This window comes from Ictidomys tridecemlineatus, chromosome 2 (assembly GCF_052094955.1).
Source record: "Ictidomys tridecemlineatus isolate mIctTri1 chromosome 2, mIctTri1.hap1, whole genome shotgun sequence".
Lineage (NCBI taxonomy): Eukaryota > Metazoa > Chordata > Mammalia > Rodentia > Sciuridae > Ictidomys > Ictidomys tridecemlineatus.
Genome location: NC_135478.1, coordinates 8854160 through 8868667, shown reverse-complemented (window position 1 = coordinate 8868667; position 14508 = coordinate 8854160). Strand labels below are relative to the sequence as shown.

The window sequence follows — 14508 nt, the reverse complement described above, 5'->3', positions numbered from 1 at the left end:
GTAGTACAGAGACTTGGACATCCTAGTGTGCTCCACTCTGAGGGCCTGGAACAATGACACTCAAAAGCAACAGGTACATGTGGAACCCAGCTTGTAGGGATTTTTTTTTTTTTTCTTTGTTAGCTTGTTTTGTGGTACTGGGGTTAGAGCCAGGGCTTTGCACATGCTACAAAAGTGCTCTACCATGAAGGTTTCCAACACCATCCTCCTATTAGAGAAAGCAGGGCTCCATGAGAAGAGGCAAGGCTGGGACTGTAGCTCAGTGGTAGAGCACTTGCCTACCACAGGTGAGGCACTGGGTTCCATCCTCAGCATTGATAAAAGTAAGTAAATAAATAAATAAATTAAACTTATTATATGCAAAGAGAATGGGCAAATTCCAGGAAATGGACAGATAAACCTGGATTATCTCCAAACCACCACACTGAGGGGCCTGTCAAAGGGGCAGTTTTGTCCCCAAGAATTCCCAGTGGCCAAAGCTGGAAAGAATTAAAAACAAAACAGAACAAAAACAGTCCAGTAATGGTGTGTAGTCCAATGAAAAATTAAGTATCCATCAGTCCTTGCTGTAAAATGACTGAGAAAGGTAATAATTGGGGAGAATTCCAATAATGTCCACAACCTCACTACTCAGAAAGCTGGAACTGCACTCTACATTCTTGTGTGTGGACTGAGATTAGGAACATTTTTGAAAGAATACAGAAAGAAAGTGGAGGAAAAAGAGTAACTTCATAGCAAGCCATGTGATTAACCTGCTTCATGTTGAAGATCAGCAGTGACAGCAAGCTGACAGTGCGTAGCTTTGACACGATGAGTTAAGAAGAGCATTTCAGGGCTGGGGTTGTGGCTCAGCAACAGAGCGCTCACGTCACATGTACAAGGCTCTGGGTTTGATCCTAGGCACCATATAAAAATAAATAACTACAACTAAGAAATAAATATTTTAAAAAATAAATTTAAAAAAAAGGGCATTTCACCTCTGGGCTCTTCTGCCTAAAAGTCAGCCCTTGGTCAATCACTTAAAAAAAAGGCCAGAGGAAGACCCAAGACTGAAGAATGGTCTACAAAACACCTGATTAATCTCCCAAACTGTCATGTTGGGGGGCTGCGGGTGTAGCTCAGTGGAGGCAGCATGCCCAGCATGAACAAAGCTCCAGGTTCCACCCCCAGCACCAAAAGAAAAACCAAACTTATAGAAACTCTAAGGTCATGAAAACTATGGCAAGTTGAAGGAACTGTCACTGATCTGGAGGTTAAGGTGACAGCTAAATAGAACATGGGATCCTGGAAAATAAATGAACAGTGAGGAAAATAAAAGTGAGCCCCAAATAAAGTACATGGTTTATTTAGTAATAATGGGCTAGCACTGGCTCCACAGTCCTGGCAATGGGGCAGAGGGAAGGGAAGCGGGATCCACAGTAAGAGAAACCAGGCAAGAGGACACTGGAGTTGGCAACCTCTCTGTAAATCTAAAGCTACTGTGAACCAACTCTACAACAGAGTGACAGAATTGTGTAAAAAGAACAGGAACTAGCTGAAGAGATCCTAGGCCAAATCCAGGACAATTTAAGCAATAAACAAATATATCAATATTATCAAATATCCATGAGCACATTCTACTGCAAAAAACAGAGCAGCCGAATAAATGAGGGGAGGGACAGCTCTTTTTTTTTTGTACCAGGGATCAAAAACAAGGGGCACTCAGCCACTAAGCCACATCCCCAGCCCTATTTTGTAGTTAATTTAGAGACAGGGTCTCACTGAGTTACTTAGTGCCTCACAGTTGCTGAGGCTGGCTTTGAACTCCCAATTCTTCTGTCTCAGCGTCCCAAGCAGCTGGGATTATAGGCATGTGTCACCATGCCCGGCGGGACAGTTTCTTTTTTTGTGTGTGTGGTGCTGGGGATTGAACCCAGGGCCTTGTGCATGTGAGGCAAGCACTCTACCAAATGAGCTATATCCCCAGCCCCTAGAACACTCTTTTTTTTTTTTAAAGAAAGAGAGAGAGAGAGAGAGAGAGAGAGAGAGAGAGAGAGAGAGAATTTTTTTAATGTTTATTTTTTAGTTTTTGGCGGACACAACATCTTTGTTTGTATGTGGTGCTGAGGATCAAACCCGGGCCACACGCATGCCAGGTGAGCACGCTACCACTTGAGCCACATCCCCAGCCCATGGGACACTCTTTTAACGGCAAAATTTCAACTAACATGCTGAGAGGAATGATGGAAACACATGACCATGAATTTGGCAACTCCTGTGTAATGATCATTTCAGGCAAGGCTCACCCACTGGTGACTGCAATTACAGAAAAGGAGGAGAAGTCGGATATTCATGCACAGGCTAAGTGCCACCCACAAGATACTAATTACAAAGAGAAACTCATAGGTTTCATAGCAGGGAAACCTGCAGGCACCTCATAACTGAGAAACTGAAGTTATCCTCCCATGACAGAGTGCCTTGCAGTTTGTGTCTTTGGCTACCACACAGAACGGGGCAGAGCACCACAACAGGACACATCAGACAAACCCAAACCAAGAGCCAGTCTCCCAGATGCCTGCCCGGGATTCAGATGTGTCAAGCTTGTGAAGGACAAAGAAGGCCTAGAAAATGCTGACTCCAGGCTAAAGTGGCCCTGTGAGCATCAGGCTGGGCTTAGGGGGCTGTGCTCCGGGACCTGGTCAGGTAACATACAAAGGCCTCGCCACGTAGAGCAGACCATACCAGGTCAGGGATTGGTTTAGGGCCAGATGTTGGACCCTAGCTGGACAAGGAGGGACATCTTGTGGTTTCTGGAAAAGGTCTAGGCAAAACCCTTTTTGTGGCAGGTGCCAAACTGGGAAGAGGGATAGATGTCAAGGGTGGCTGGCAGGCTCTTAGCCTGCTGGAAGGAAGACAGCAGTCGAGGTAAGAGATGACAAATGACAGACCCCCCCCCCCCCAGATAGTTGCTGGGTACCCAAATCCAACCATGCCTGAGCATCTGTGATATGTGGAAGAAACTAGGATGTGACTAAGAGAGCTCTGGGGTCCCTGGCAGGGTGCACAAGATAACATGGGAGTAGAAAGAGCATTTGCTCAACAGAGCCACAGATATTCTGCTCTCCAATGGCAGGCTTTTGTTTCCGGCAACCCCCATGTATGCAACTGCCTGGTTGTGGGCACAAAGGAGAAATCAAAAACATTTTGCAAAAGCTGCCCCAGGGGATGGATGGACAGGGACTCTTCCTTCAGCCCCTGGAAGTCAGAGGCAGGCTGGTAAGGACTGACTTGTGGCCCTCACTTTTCATATACTGAAGTTCTAATAACTGATACCTCAAAGTATGACCATATTTGGAGACATGATCCTTAGTGGTAATCATGTTAAAACGAGGTCAAAGGATAGCCCCAATCCAATATAAACATCCTCATAAATTTCTATTGTTTAAGCTGGCCAGTCTGTGAAACTGTTAGGGCATCCCAGCAGACTCAGGGCGGGGGGTGTATGAGGAAAGTCCAACTACAGGAATCGGGAGCGGGTGCACTTACGAGAGAGGCACTATGATGAGGAAGGGCCCATTGATGCGCTTGTGCTCCATGAGGTATGTGATGAGCGCAATAGTCTGGATGGTTTTCCCCAAACCCATCTCATCAGCCAGGATGCCATTCAGGTTGTTGTTGTACAGGGACACCAGCCACTCCAAGCCCTTGATCTGTAGGAACAGAAATGGCCATCTTACAACTGAAACCTCAGACAGATTCCAAGGAACTGCTAGTCACAAGACCCACACAGACCACATCCCATTCATAGCCACCTGAATAAAGATTTTGCTCTGGACAAATCCAGTCCTTTTTGCTTAGTCTCGTTCTTAGCAATCTTTTTTGTGAAATCACAGGGTAGCTATGCATTTTAGTAATGTATGTATACAAAAGTTCTACTTCGTAAGGATAAGGTTTTTAGCTTAGTGATAAATTAGCATGTACGAGGCCCTAGTTCCATCACCAGCACCCTAAAAAAATGAAGATTCTTGTGCACATTAGAACATTTCATTTCTAACCTTTTTTTTTTAAAAATATTTATTTATTTATTTGTTATTGGCGGACACAACATTTTTGTTTGTATGTGGTGCTGGAGGATCGAACCTGGGCCGCACGCATGCCAGGCGAGTGCGCTACCGATTGAGCCACATCCCAGCCCCTCATTTCTAACCTTTATGATATCCATCTGACCTGCCTGACACTGACCTATACAGTGCACCTGGAGAAGCCTGCCCACACATGGTGACACATGGTGATGACGCTATCACATGACCAGTGAATCCCAAAATAGCATCTTGGATGATTATGGGCTTTCTGAAACTTGGGAGCTTTCAAAAATACAGGCATCAAAGTGAACACTGCTTTTACACTAAATACAAAATTATGAAGGAAATTTTTTAAGTTATTCCAAATGTTTAAGGAAGTAAGTTCTGGCTAATTTGCAATCCTTTTGGTTACAAAGGCCTTGGCAAAATTCCAGTGGGATTTTGGAAGCTGATATGAGCATGCAAGATCTGAGAAATCCCTTATGGAAAGTTGGAGAATTATAACCAAACAAAGTTGGAGATTATAACCAAACAAAATCAGGGAGATGTGTTTTTTGGCTGGAGTTAGGCCAGTTACCTTCTGGGATCTTACAGATGAGGTAGGGATGTGGGGCCATGGAAAAAGGACCTGCAGAAGGGCCTGCTCCCTTGCTGCAACAAAGAAGGGGTACATCCACGGCTGAAACTTCCCAAATCTACCAACTCTCGCCCTACCCAGAGCTCCGGGTGATACAGACAAAGGAGTCGTGGCGAGTTCTACAACAGATGTGGCCATTCCTGAGCCATGTGATTTTGAGCTATTACTAAACCTCTGTGCTCTCCTCCCCATCATAACACATGTTGAGGAGAAAGTGAGGCCTACACTGCAGGCCTATCAAGGGATTTAGAAACCCAGAGTGATGAAATAGTCTAATTTTACCTATATGGATCAGGTGGCCAAAAATTATTTACCGCAGCTTCATTTCCTTCTGGTAGTTAATAGATCATGTCTGCTTTATAGAGGGGAAGAGGGGCCAGGCACAGTAGTGTACACCTGTATTCCCAGAGACTTAAGACACTGAGGCAGGAGGATCGCAAGTTCTAGTCTAGCCTCAGCAACTTATCAAGGCCCTGTCTCAAGATAAAAAATAAAAAGGGCTAGGGATGTAGCTCAGTGGTAAAGTGCCCCTGGGTTCAAATTTTAATCCCCTATACCAAAAAATGGTGGTGGGAGTTGCCCAAAAACAAAAAGTGGAATATGAACTCAGGTCTGAGTACAACAGATACTGATAACCTCTACCAAGGTAGCTATGTTGGTGGGGCCTCCCCACCTCCTTTGGCCTTACCTGGTACTGTTTGAGGACACCGTTGACCATAAGTGCTGACTGTTTATCCACTCTCTCAGTGACAGCATGGGCCACTGCATAGTACGACTGCAGGCCACGAGCCAGGGCCTGGGACACACCATACTCATCATCAACGTCTTGCTTGGCATTCCTGAGAGCAAGATGGAAGTTCCGTGAGGACACACGTTCCTATTTCTGTCAATGTGCTGCTGAAGCAATCTGTGTTGAGTGGCCCTTTCTGTCCAATGACCTGTGGCCTAAACTAGAAGATATGAAGAAGTGCGACCAACAGCTGAGGACAGGAAGGGCAGCCAACATACTCCCAGAAGGACCAGAGACTGGGTGCTGTGGGGCTTCCACCTTTGCAGCCTAAGTATACTTGTCACATTAGCAACACTGCTGCTAATGAGAAACTGGTCATGTGGTTCATTTATTACTCTGAAAGCTCCTAGAACCTCCAGGGAAATAAATGCACACTGAACCATTTACAGTTTGGCAGTTTGAGGATCCAATCTGAATTCTTTCCTTTTTAAAAAGTGGCCTACATTCAACTACATTTATTTACATCAGACATGTGTGATCTATCTTCTGACATTTCACTTTATACTGGTTTTTATGTTCTTAGGAATCTTTCACAGTGAGCTGTGTTTTCTTATTTAGTGCAGGTTTTTGCCTCCAATATACTTCTGTTGACATCAATGTTTGCGGTAAAAATTCCTTATGCAAATATTCGAGACCAAAAGTATATGAGATTTTGGAATTTTTCAGATTTTGCAATATTTACATAGAGTAACTAATTGAACATCCCAAATTTGAAAATCTGAAATCCAAAATGTCCTGATACCTAAAACTTTCTGAACTTGGAGTATTTTGAATTTTCAAGATTAGAGATGCTCAACCTGCAATCTTTTTCTGTTCTAGCAGTAACCTTCATAACTATCATGTACATAAGACTCTCGATGTGCTATTTCATTGTAACAATCCCCATAACCTCCTTATCACAATTAATGATAAAATTAGCACATTAACTATAACTACACTTGCAAGAGCAAAAGTTAAGAAATAATCTAAGTGCCCACCACCAGCGGAAAAACTAGAGTACAGCTATTTGTTATATTCAGCTATGGAAGACAGTGGGGACACTCCCTGTGCAAGGACACAGGACTGTATATAGAAGAGATGACTTGATGAGAAAAATAAGGCTTGCCCCAGTATGACCTCGATTCATGCATACAAATAAAAAACACGTTTTGCTTATCAATGAAGCAAATCTCTCTGGAAGATGATACACATAATGCTGGAAATAAGCTTCCTTCAGCAAGAAAATGGTGGGGAGGGGCTGGGAAAATGGTGAGAAGAGAGAAGCTTTCTGTTGTCCAACCTACTGTACCTCATAGCCTATGATAAACCATGAGTGTTCTTCCTACATCAAATCCTATAAAAGTAAATAAAATCTACAGTGAAGAAAGTTGTTCAGTTTATGGTCTCTTGTGGCTGGTGATGGGGCAGTGGGAATCCCATCTAGGAAGAGTTGGGGCTCCAACTGCTTCTGCCAGTATCATCTTACAGAAAGATGGTGACAGAGGTTGTGACAGGATCCCTTACTCAATGATGTGCCGAGCATCCACCTCAGAGACATCATCACTATCTGGGTCTGGAATCTTCTTCTTCTCCTCCACAGGCAGGGTGGGAGGTTGTGCTGGCTGCGGCTGCTCTTCCTCCTCCTCCTACCAAGAGACAAGCTTGTTGTTATCCCAGTTTATCCCATGAGTGGGGTGAAGGGCTCCCAAGATAAAGAGATTTTGGAAGCAAATGATATTTCTTACAACCATTACTCTCTCTTCCTGGCCCAGAATGACATGCCTCTTAATTAATCCGTAAATTATTTTAGTTTTTCTAACTGATTCCACACAGTTCTTTAAAAGGTACCTCAGTATTCTACAGTTCTATTGCTATTAAAAGTAGACACCAGGGGCTGAGTCTGTAGCTCAGTGGCAGAGGACTTGCCTAGCATGTGTGAGGCACTGGGTTCAATCCTTTGCTCTACATAAAAATAAACAAAAGTTTATTTATTGTCCATCTACAACTACAAAAAATTTTTGGGGGGGAGAGTAGACACCATATCCCTCCCACCCCCATTAGGTAATCAATATTTAAACTTTGTTTGTTGCCTGACCTACTCAAGCAGTTTTTCAGTTGATTCCCTTGGATTCCCTGAATTTTAAGTACTTCATAGCCAACTTTCAATTTGTACTGCTCATAATTTATTTCCAGCTTCACTGACATGGTTCAAATGTCTACAATATGACACAATTCTAGTGATAACAGACAGCTTACTAAGGGGTTTTCTGTGAACTTGTACAGTAAGTGGGAGTACTGGGTTTCCTTAAAGGGCTTTTCTACCTTTACTGAACAAGTGATACTGGGACTTCACGTGACAGATTAATAAAAGACAAAAACACATTTCTTAGCGCTGAACCATTCTCGTACTCCTGTATAAATCATTTAATACCACAGTGGATTATTTTCCTTATCTGTAATGGAACTCTGTTTACAGAGTTTTTAAAAAAGCATCTGTAGTTAATCAGTTAAATAATTCCAATCAAAGAACAGCAAGATATCCTGTGGAACATGCAAAATGGTTTTCCAAATCATTTAAAATAAATGGTGAACAATGCAAAGACCTGCACCTGGCACCAACTTATTCAAACTAATAACATGATGTCTGGAATTAAAACAAGGAAGGGAATTCTGGTTAAATCCAAGAGGGGTGAGCAAATTTTTTCCCCAAAAGGCAACAGTAAAGTTGGACTAAATTGGCAAAAGTGACTATTTTAGAGGTCTGAGAGTCAACCAAAAATGATAGTCAAGGGCTGGGGATGTGGCTCAAGTGGAAGTGCACTCGCCTGGCATGCATGCAGCCCGGGTTCGATCCTCAGCACCACATACCAATAAAGATGTTGTGTCCATCGAAAACTAAAAAATAAATATTAAAATTCTCTCTCTCTCTCACTCTCTCTCTCGCTCTCTCTAAAAAAAAAAAAAAAGAAAGAAAGAAAGAAAAAAAAATATGATAGTCAAAAAAGTGCTAATCTCTGAAAAACTGCTGAGTTGGGAAAAGGAGAGAGGGAGCTTATAGTACTGCTACTTGGAATCACTTCTATTTCTTCCGCTGCCTTCAACATAAAGGTTTTGCTGGCCAGGCAGGACATGAGGTCTGGCAGCTATGGCTCAGAAGGTTGGTTCAGTCATACAGTAGCAGTAATGGCACTGCCCACATGGAGTGGCACTATTGGAGAAGGTGGGGTTCTCAGCATGGCAAAAGAGAGCACATTACTGGCAACACTGTACACATTTGCAGAGGAGACAAGAAAGGGCCCTATCACAAGTACTAGCCAGTACGGATGTGAAAATAGCCCCATTTTGGAATGTGTTCCGCTACCTGCAGATACTTTGGAAGGACACAGGCTTCTGACTCAAAGCATTTGAACACAATTTCTACCCACTTCATGACCAAAAAGTCACCAAGAAACACAATCTGTTCCTAGAGAGACAGGACTTTCAAAGAGGAGAAAATAAAAACTAAACTAAGCAGACATCAGATGCAGCACACATCATGAGGAAAACATTTCACAGAATTGGTTCAAACAGTAACTAAAAGACAAAAAATACCACCACACCCCTGCCAAGGGTTGGAAGTCAGAATCCACTGGGGCTAAAATGAACTTCAAAAGACAGAGGGAGGGGCTGGGGTTGTGGCTCAGTGGTAGAGTGCTCGCCTAGTTTGCATGAGGCACTGGGTTCAATCCTCAGCATCACATTAGTGTAAAATATTTTACATTTACACCTAAAACTTAAGAACAAATATTAAAAAAAAAAAAAAAAAAAAGGACAGGGGAAAATAGTAGTCAATTGAACCTCTGTTCACAGATGTTGGAATTAACATACAAAGTCTTCAAAGCAGCTATTATTATAAATGTCTAAAGCTATTGTACATATATTCAAGGAACTAAAGGAAATGATATGAACTAAAGACAACAAATATAGAAAGCCAATAGAAAGCAAATTATAAACTTCCCAAGTTTGATGAAAAAACAAAACTATCCATAAAATAAGTTAACCAAACACCAAAAAGAATAAACACAGAGAGTTCTACAGTCTACTGGTAAGAGTTAAAGACAAAGTCTAGAAAGGAGAACAAAGAAAAAGTATCCTACAATAAAGAAGAGCAACAATACAATTATTTGGTGGCAAAATTTTTATATGAAACAAATGGGTAGCAAGTACTGGAATAATATATTCTAAGTGCTGAAAGAAAGAAAGCTGACACCAAGAATTCTATGTCCAGCTAAACTATGCTTCCAGAATGCAGACAACAGAAATACATCCCAGATTAACAGAATGAAATATCACGTTGCTATCAAATAGCCTTATGGGGAAAAACAAAAACGAAACAACTAGAATTAGTCTTTCAATCATATAGGACATGACAGTATAGTGTGATTGAAATGCACTGGAAGAAATAGCACCAGAAGTGGTAATAATGTTTTCCATTATTTCTTCTCAATTAACACCTTTAAAATTCACAAGACTATAGCCAGGCATAGTGATGCATGCCTGTAATACAACGCCTTGGGAGGTTGAGACAGGAGGATCATGAGTTCAAAGCCAGCCTCAGCAAAAGCGAGGCACTAAGCAACTTAGTGAGACCCTGTCTTTAAATAAAATACAAAACAGGGCGAGGGTTGTGGCTCAATGGTCAATTGGCCCTGAGTTCAATCTCTGGTACCAAAAAGAAAAACTCACAAGGGCTGGGGATGTGGCTCAAGCGGTAGCGCGCTCGCCTGGCATGTGTGCGGCCCAGGTTTGATCCTCAGCACCACATACCAAACAAAGATGTTGTGTCCGCCGAAAACTAAAAAATAAAATATTAAAATTCTCTCTCTTAAAAACAAACAAACAAACAAAAAACCCCAGCATGACCTTTAAAGGTGTGTTTGCTGAAAAAAAAAAAAAAAGAAAAACTCACAAGACTGCATCACCATTAACTATAAGACTGTACAATATAGATATAATCTACATGACCAAAACAGCAAAGGAAAGGGAGGAAGTTGAGCTACATTAGAGCAAAATTTCTATATTTTATCAGAAGTATTAATTTCAAGAAAAATGTGATAAATTAAAGTGCATTTTATAACTGCAGAGTGACTACCAAGTAATTTTTAAAACACTATAAAAATTAAAATTTACAGAATAAGTCCTTACACTAAAAATCATTTAACCCACTTACATAAAAGACAGTAAAATGAAATGGAAGAACAAAAACAGGACACAGAAATGGCAAATGTTAACCTCATCATATGTTGTATCACATGTTAATGGTCTAAAATTAACTCAAACAAAGGGCAATTTATTGGAGCTGGGCACAGTGGCACATGCCTGTAATCCCAGCAGCTCAGGAGACTGAGGCAGGAGGATCCTGAGTTCAAAATCAGCCTAAACAACTGAGCAAGACCCTGTCTCAAAATAAAAATAAAAAGGGCTGGGGATGTGGCTCAGTGGTTAAGCACCCCTGGGTTCAATCCCCTGTAGGGGGGACAGGCCAATTACTACCATGTGACACTATAAATGCAACAACCAGCTGTATGTTCTTTTAAATTCAAATAAACAAGTAAATTTAAAAATGGAAAAAACATGCCATACAAACAAAAATCATAAAAAACTGGAGTGACTACACAAATATAAGACAGAATAAACACACACCTATCAACACATCATCAAAATACATGAAACAAAAGCTGTGCATAGTGGCACACATCTATATTCCAGCTATTCTGGAGGCTAAGGCATGAGGATTCCAAGTTTAAGGCCAATGTGGGCAACTTAGTGAGCTCATCCACAAAAATGGCTGTGGTATATAGCTTAGTGATAGCATGCTCGAGACCCTGGGTTCAATCCCCAGTCAAAAAGGAAAAAAAAAGTGACATAATTAAATAAATAGATTTTTCAACAAAAATTCTTGGTACCAGGCACTGTGGCACATGCCCATAATCTCAGCAACTCAGGAGGCTAAGGCAAAAGGATCACAAATTCATGGTCAGCCTTAGCAACTAAGCAAGAACCTGTTTCAAGTTAGAAATATCTTTAAAGAGCTGGGGATATGCACCAGTGGTAGAGTGCTTGTATGAGGCTCTGGGTCCAATGCCCAACATCCCCCCCCCCCCCGCCACAAAAAAAAAATCAAATTAGGTAACTAAAAATGAACAATTACTAGGAAGTCAAAATTTACAATGGTTTACAATGAACTCAAGAAACAGAAAATCTGAAAAGAATCCATAACAAATAATTGAAAGAATGATTAAAAATCTTAACTGCCAAGCACTTATCTAAAATCCTAGCAACCCAGGAGACTGAGGAAAGATGATCTCAAGTTTGAGGCCAGCCTCGGCAACTTATCAAGGCCCTAAGCAACTTAGCAAAACCCTATCTCAAGATAAAAAAAATCAAAAGGGCTGGAATGTGGCTTACTGGTTAAGCACCCTATGGGTTCAATCTCTGGTTCCAAAAAGGAAAAAAGAAAAAACTGCAATGAAAAGATCAGGCCTAAAGTAATTCACTAGAAAACCTAATCAATTTTAAGAACACCTGTTTTCACAAAAAATTCAGAAAACAGAGGAAGAGGGAATATTTCCCAAACCATTTTATAGAGTCTATATTAACCTAAAATCAGACAGAAACACAATGATAGAAGAAAACAAGAAAACAACAGCAACACAGGGCTAGGAGTATATATATATATATATATATATATATATCACTCAGTGCTAAAACACTTGCCTCTAGCATATTTGAGGGCCTACATTCATAAGATAAAAACAGAAACAAAAACAAAAACAAGGGCTGGGATTACAGCTTCGTGGTAGAGTGCTCGCCTCACATGTGGAAGGCACTGGATTCGATCCTCAGCACCACATGAAAATAAATTAAAGGTATTGTGTCAATCTACAACTAAAAAAATTTTAAAATACAAAAAATTTCCTAAATACACATTCAAAGACCTCAAAAAAATATTGTCAACACAGCAACATATGATTATAATATGTGTGATTACATACTACGACAAATTGGAATGCAAATTGAATACCCAGAAATTAATTAAATGAATGAAAAGCATTCTAACAGATAAAAGGCCAAAAAAAAAAAGAAAAGAAAAAGAAAAAAATATTTAATAAATATTTAGAGGGCTGGGGATGTGGCTCAAGTGGTGGCGCGCTCGCCTGGCATGCGTGCGGCCTGGGTTCGATCCTCAGCACCACATACAAACAAAGATGTTGTGTCCACCGAAAACTAAAAAATAAATGTTAAAATTCTCTCTCAAAAATAAATAAATAAATAAATATTTAGAACAAGGGAACTGGGGAGGTCTCAGTAGTAGAGTGCTTGCCTGGCATGTATGAGGCCCTGGATTTGATCCCTGGCACATTTAAAAAAAAAAGAGAAAGACAAAATCTGGCACACATTCCTGAACAAAAGATTCTTAATAAACTACAAACAGAAGAGAACTTGCCTAATGAAGAACATCTATCAAAAACTTATCACTAATATCAACAGTGGCAGACTGAACATATTACCCCTAAAATGGAAAAGGCAGAAAATATTTGTGCTCTCCTAGTTTTTATTCTACTGGAGGACTTACCAAGAGCAATAAGACAAAAGAAAGAAAGAAAACTTTGACAGTAACATAGTCCTGTATGTGAAAAAACTAAAGAATCCACACCACATCAGAAAACAGAAAAAGTTTAAAACTAATCAAAAAAATTAAGAAAATAGTTCTATTCACAATAGCATCAAAAAGAATAAAATATATAAAAATACATTTTTAAAAAGAAGCAAAATTATATACTTTGCACACAGAAATTAAAAAAGATAATCTAAACAGCCAGGTACGGTGATGCACACCTATAATCCCAGCGGCTCAGGAGGCTGAGTTAAGAAGATGGGGAGTTCACAGCCAATCTCAGCAACTTAGCAAGGCCCTGTCTCTAAATAAAATACAGAAAATATAGCTAGGGACATGGCTCAGTGGTTAAGTGCTCCTGGGTTCAGCCCCTGGTACCAAAAGAAAAAAAAAAGGAAAGTCATTCAATATTCATGTACTGAAAGACTCAACACCACTAAGAAAACTGTTAAGTAGGGCTGGGAGTGCAGGTCAGTGGTACAGCACTTGCCCAGCATGCATGAGGCCCTGGGTTCCATCCCTCGCACCAGGGTGTGGCGTTGGGGTGGTGATAATAATTTGTTAAAACCAAGACACACTGGCATAAGTCTGTAACCCCAGTGAATAGGGAGACTGAGGCAGGAGGACTGCATGTTTGAGGCCAGCCTGGGCAACTTATTGAGACCCTGTATCAAAATATTAGGGTTGGGGATATAGCTCAGTGGTACAGTGGCCTTGAGTTCAATCCTGTTTATCATGAAAAAATAAAAAATTTAAAAATATTAGAAACCAGCTGAGTGCGGTGGTGCACGATTGTAATCCCAGCACTCTGGAAGCCGAGGCAGAAGGATTGTGAGTTCAAAGCCAGCCTCAGCAAAAGTGAGGTGCTAAGCAACTCAGTGAGACCCTGTCTCTAAATAAAATACAAAATAGGACTGGGGATGTGTCTCAGTGGTCAAGTGCCTCTGGGTTCAATCCCAGTACTAAAAAAATAAATAAATAAATAAAAAATTAGAAACCAAGCACACTGGAAGGAAAATTTGCAAGTTATATATGAGATCAAAGATGAAGATCTACACTACGTAAAGGATCTACATCTCAGTAAGATAACAACCCAATTAAAAATGGGCAAATGATCTGAACAGATTTCTATCAAAGGAGTTATATGAATGATACATGTGGGCATATGAAACAATACTGAACACCATTAGTTACTAAGAAAATGCAAATTAAAATCACAATGAAAAACCACCACAAACTCACTAAAATGGCTATAACCAAAAGGACACACAATACCAAGTGTTGGTGAGGACATGGAAGAAGAGGAACCTGTGAAATGGTATAGCCACTTTGGAAAACAGTTTGGCAGTTTCTTAAAAAGGTAAACATAAACTTACCATATGAC

The 14508-nt window shown here is 40.7% G+C and overlaps 1 protein-coding gene across 7 annotated transcripts in view; it reads right to left on the bottom strand.

Moving 5' to 3' along the window:
* Positions 1–14508, bottom strand: part of LOC101971256 (SWI/SNF related BAF chromatin remodeling complex subunit ATPase 4) — an 81441-nt gene that overhangs the window by 40788 nt on the left and 26145 nt on the right. For all 7 annotated transcript variants that reach the window (XM_078036266.1, XM_078036268.1, XM_005336154.4 and 4 more), the window contains 3 exons: positions 6992–7113; positions 5387–5537; positions 3526–3689 (listed from right to left, as the gene is read on the bottom strand). In XM_078036266.1, coding sequence (XP_077892392.1) covers positions 3526–3689; positions 5387–5537; positions 6992–7113 — 437 coding nt within the window. The remainder of the gene's footprint in view (positions 1–3525; positions 3690–5386; positions 5538–6991; positions 7114–14508) is intronic.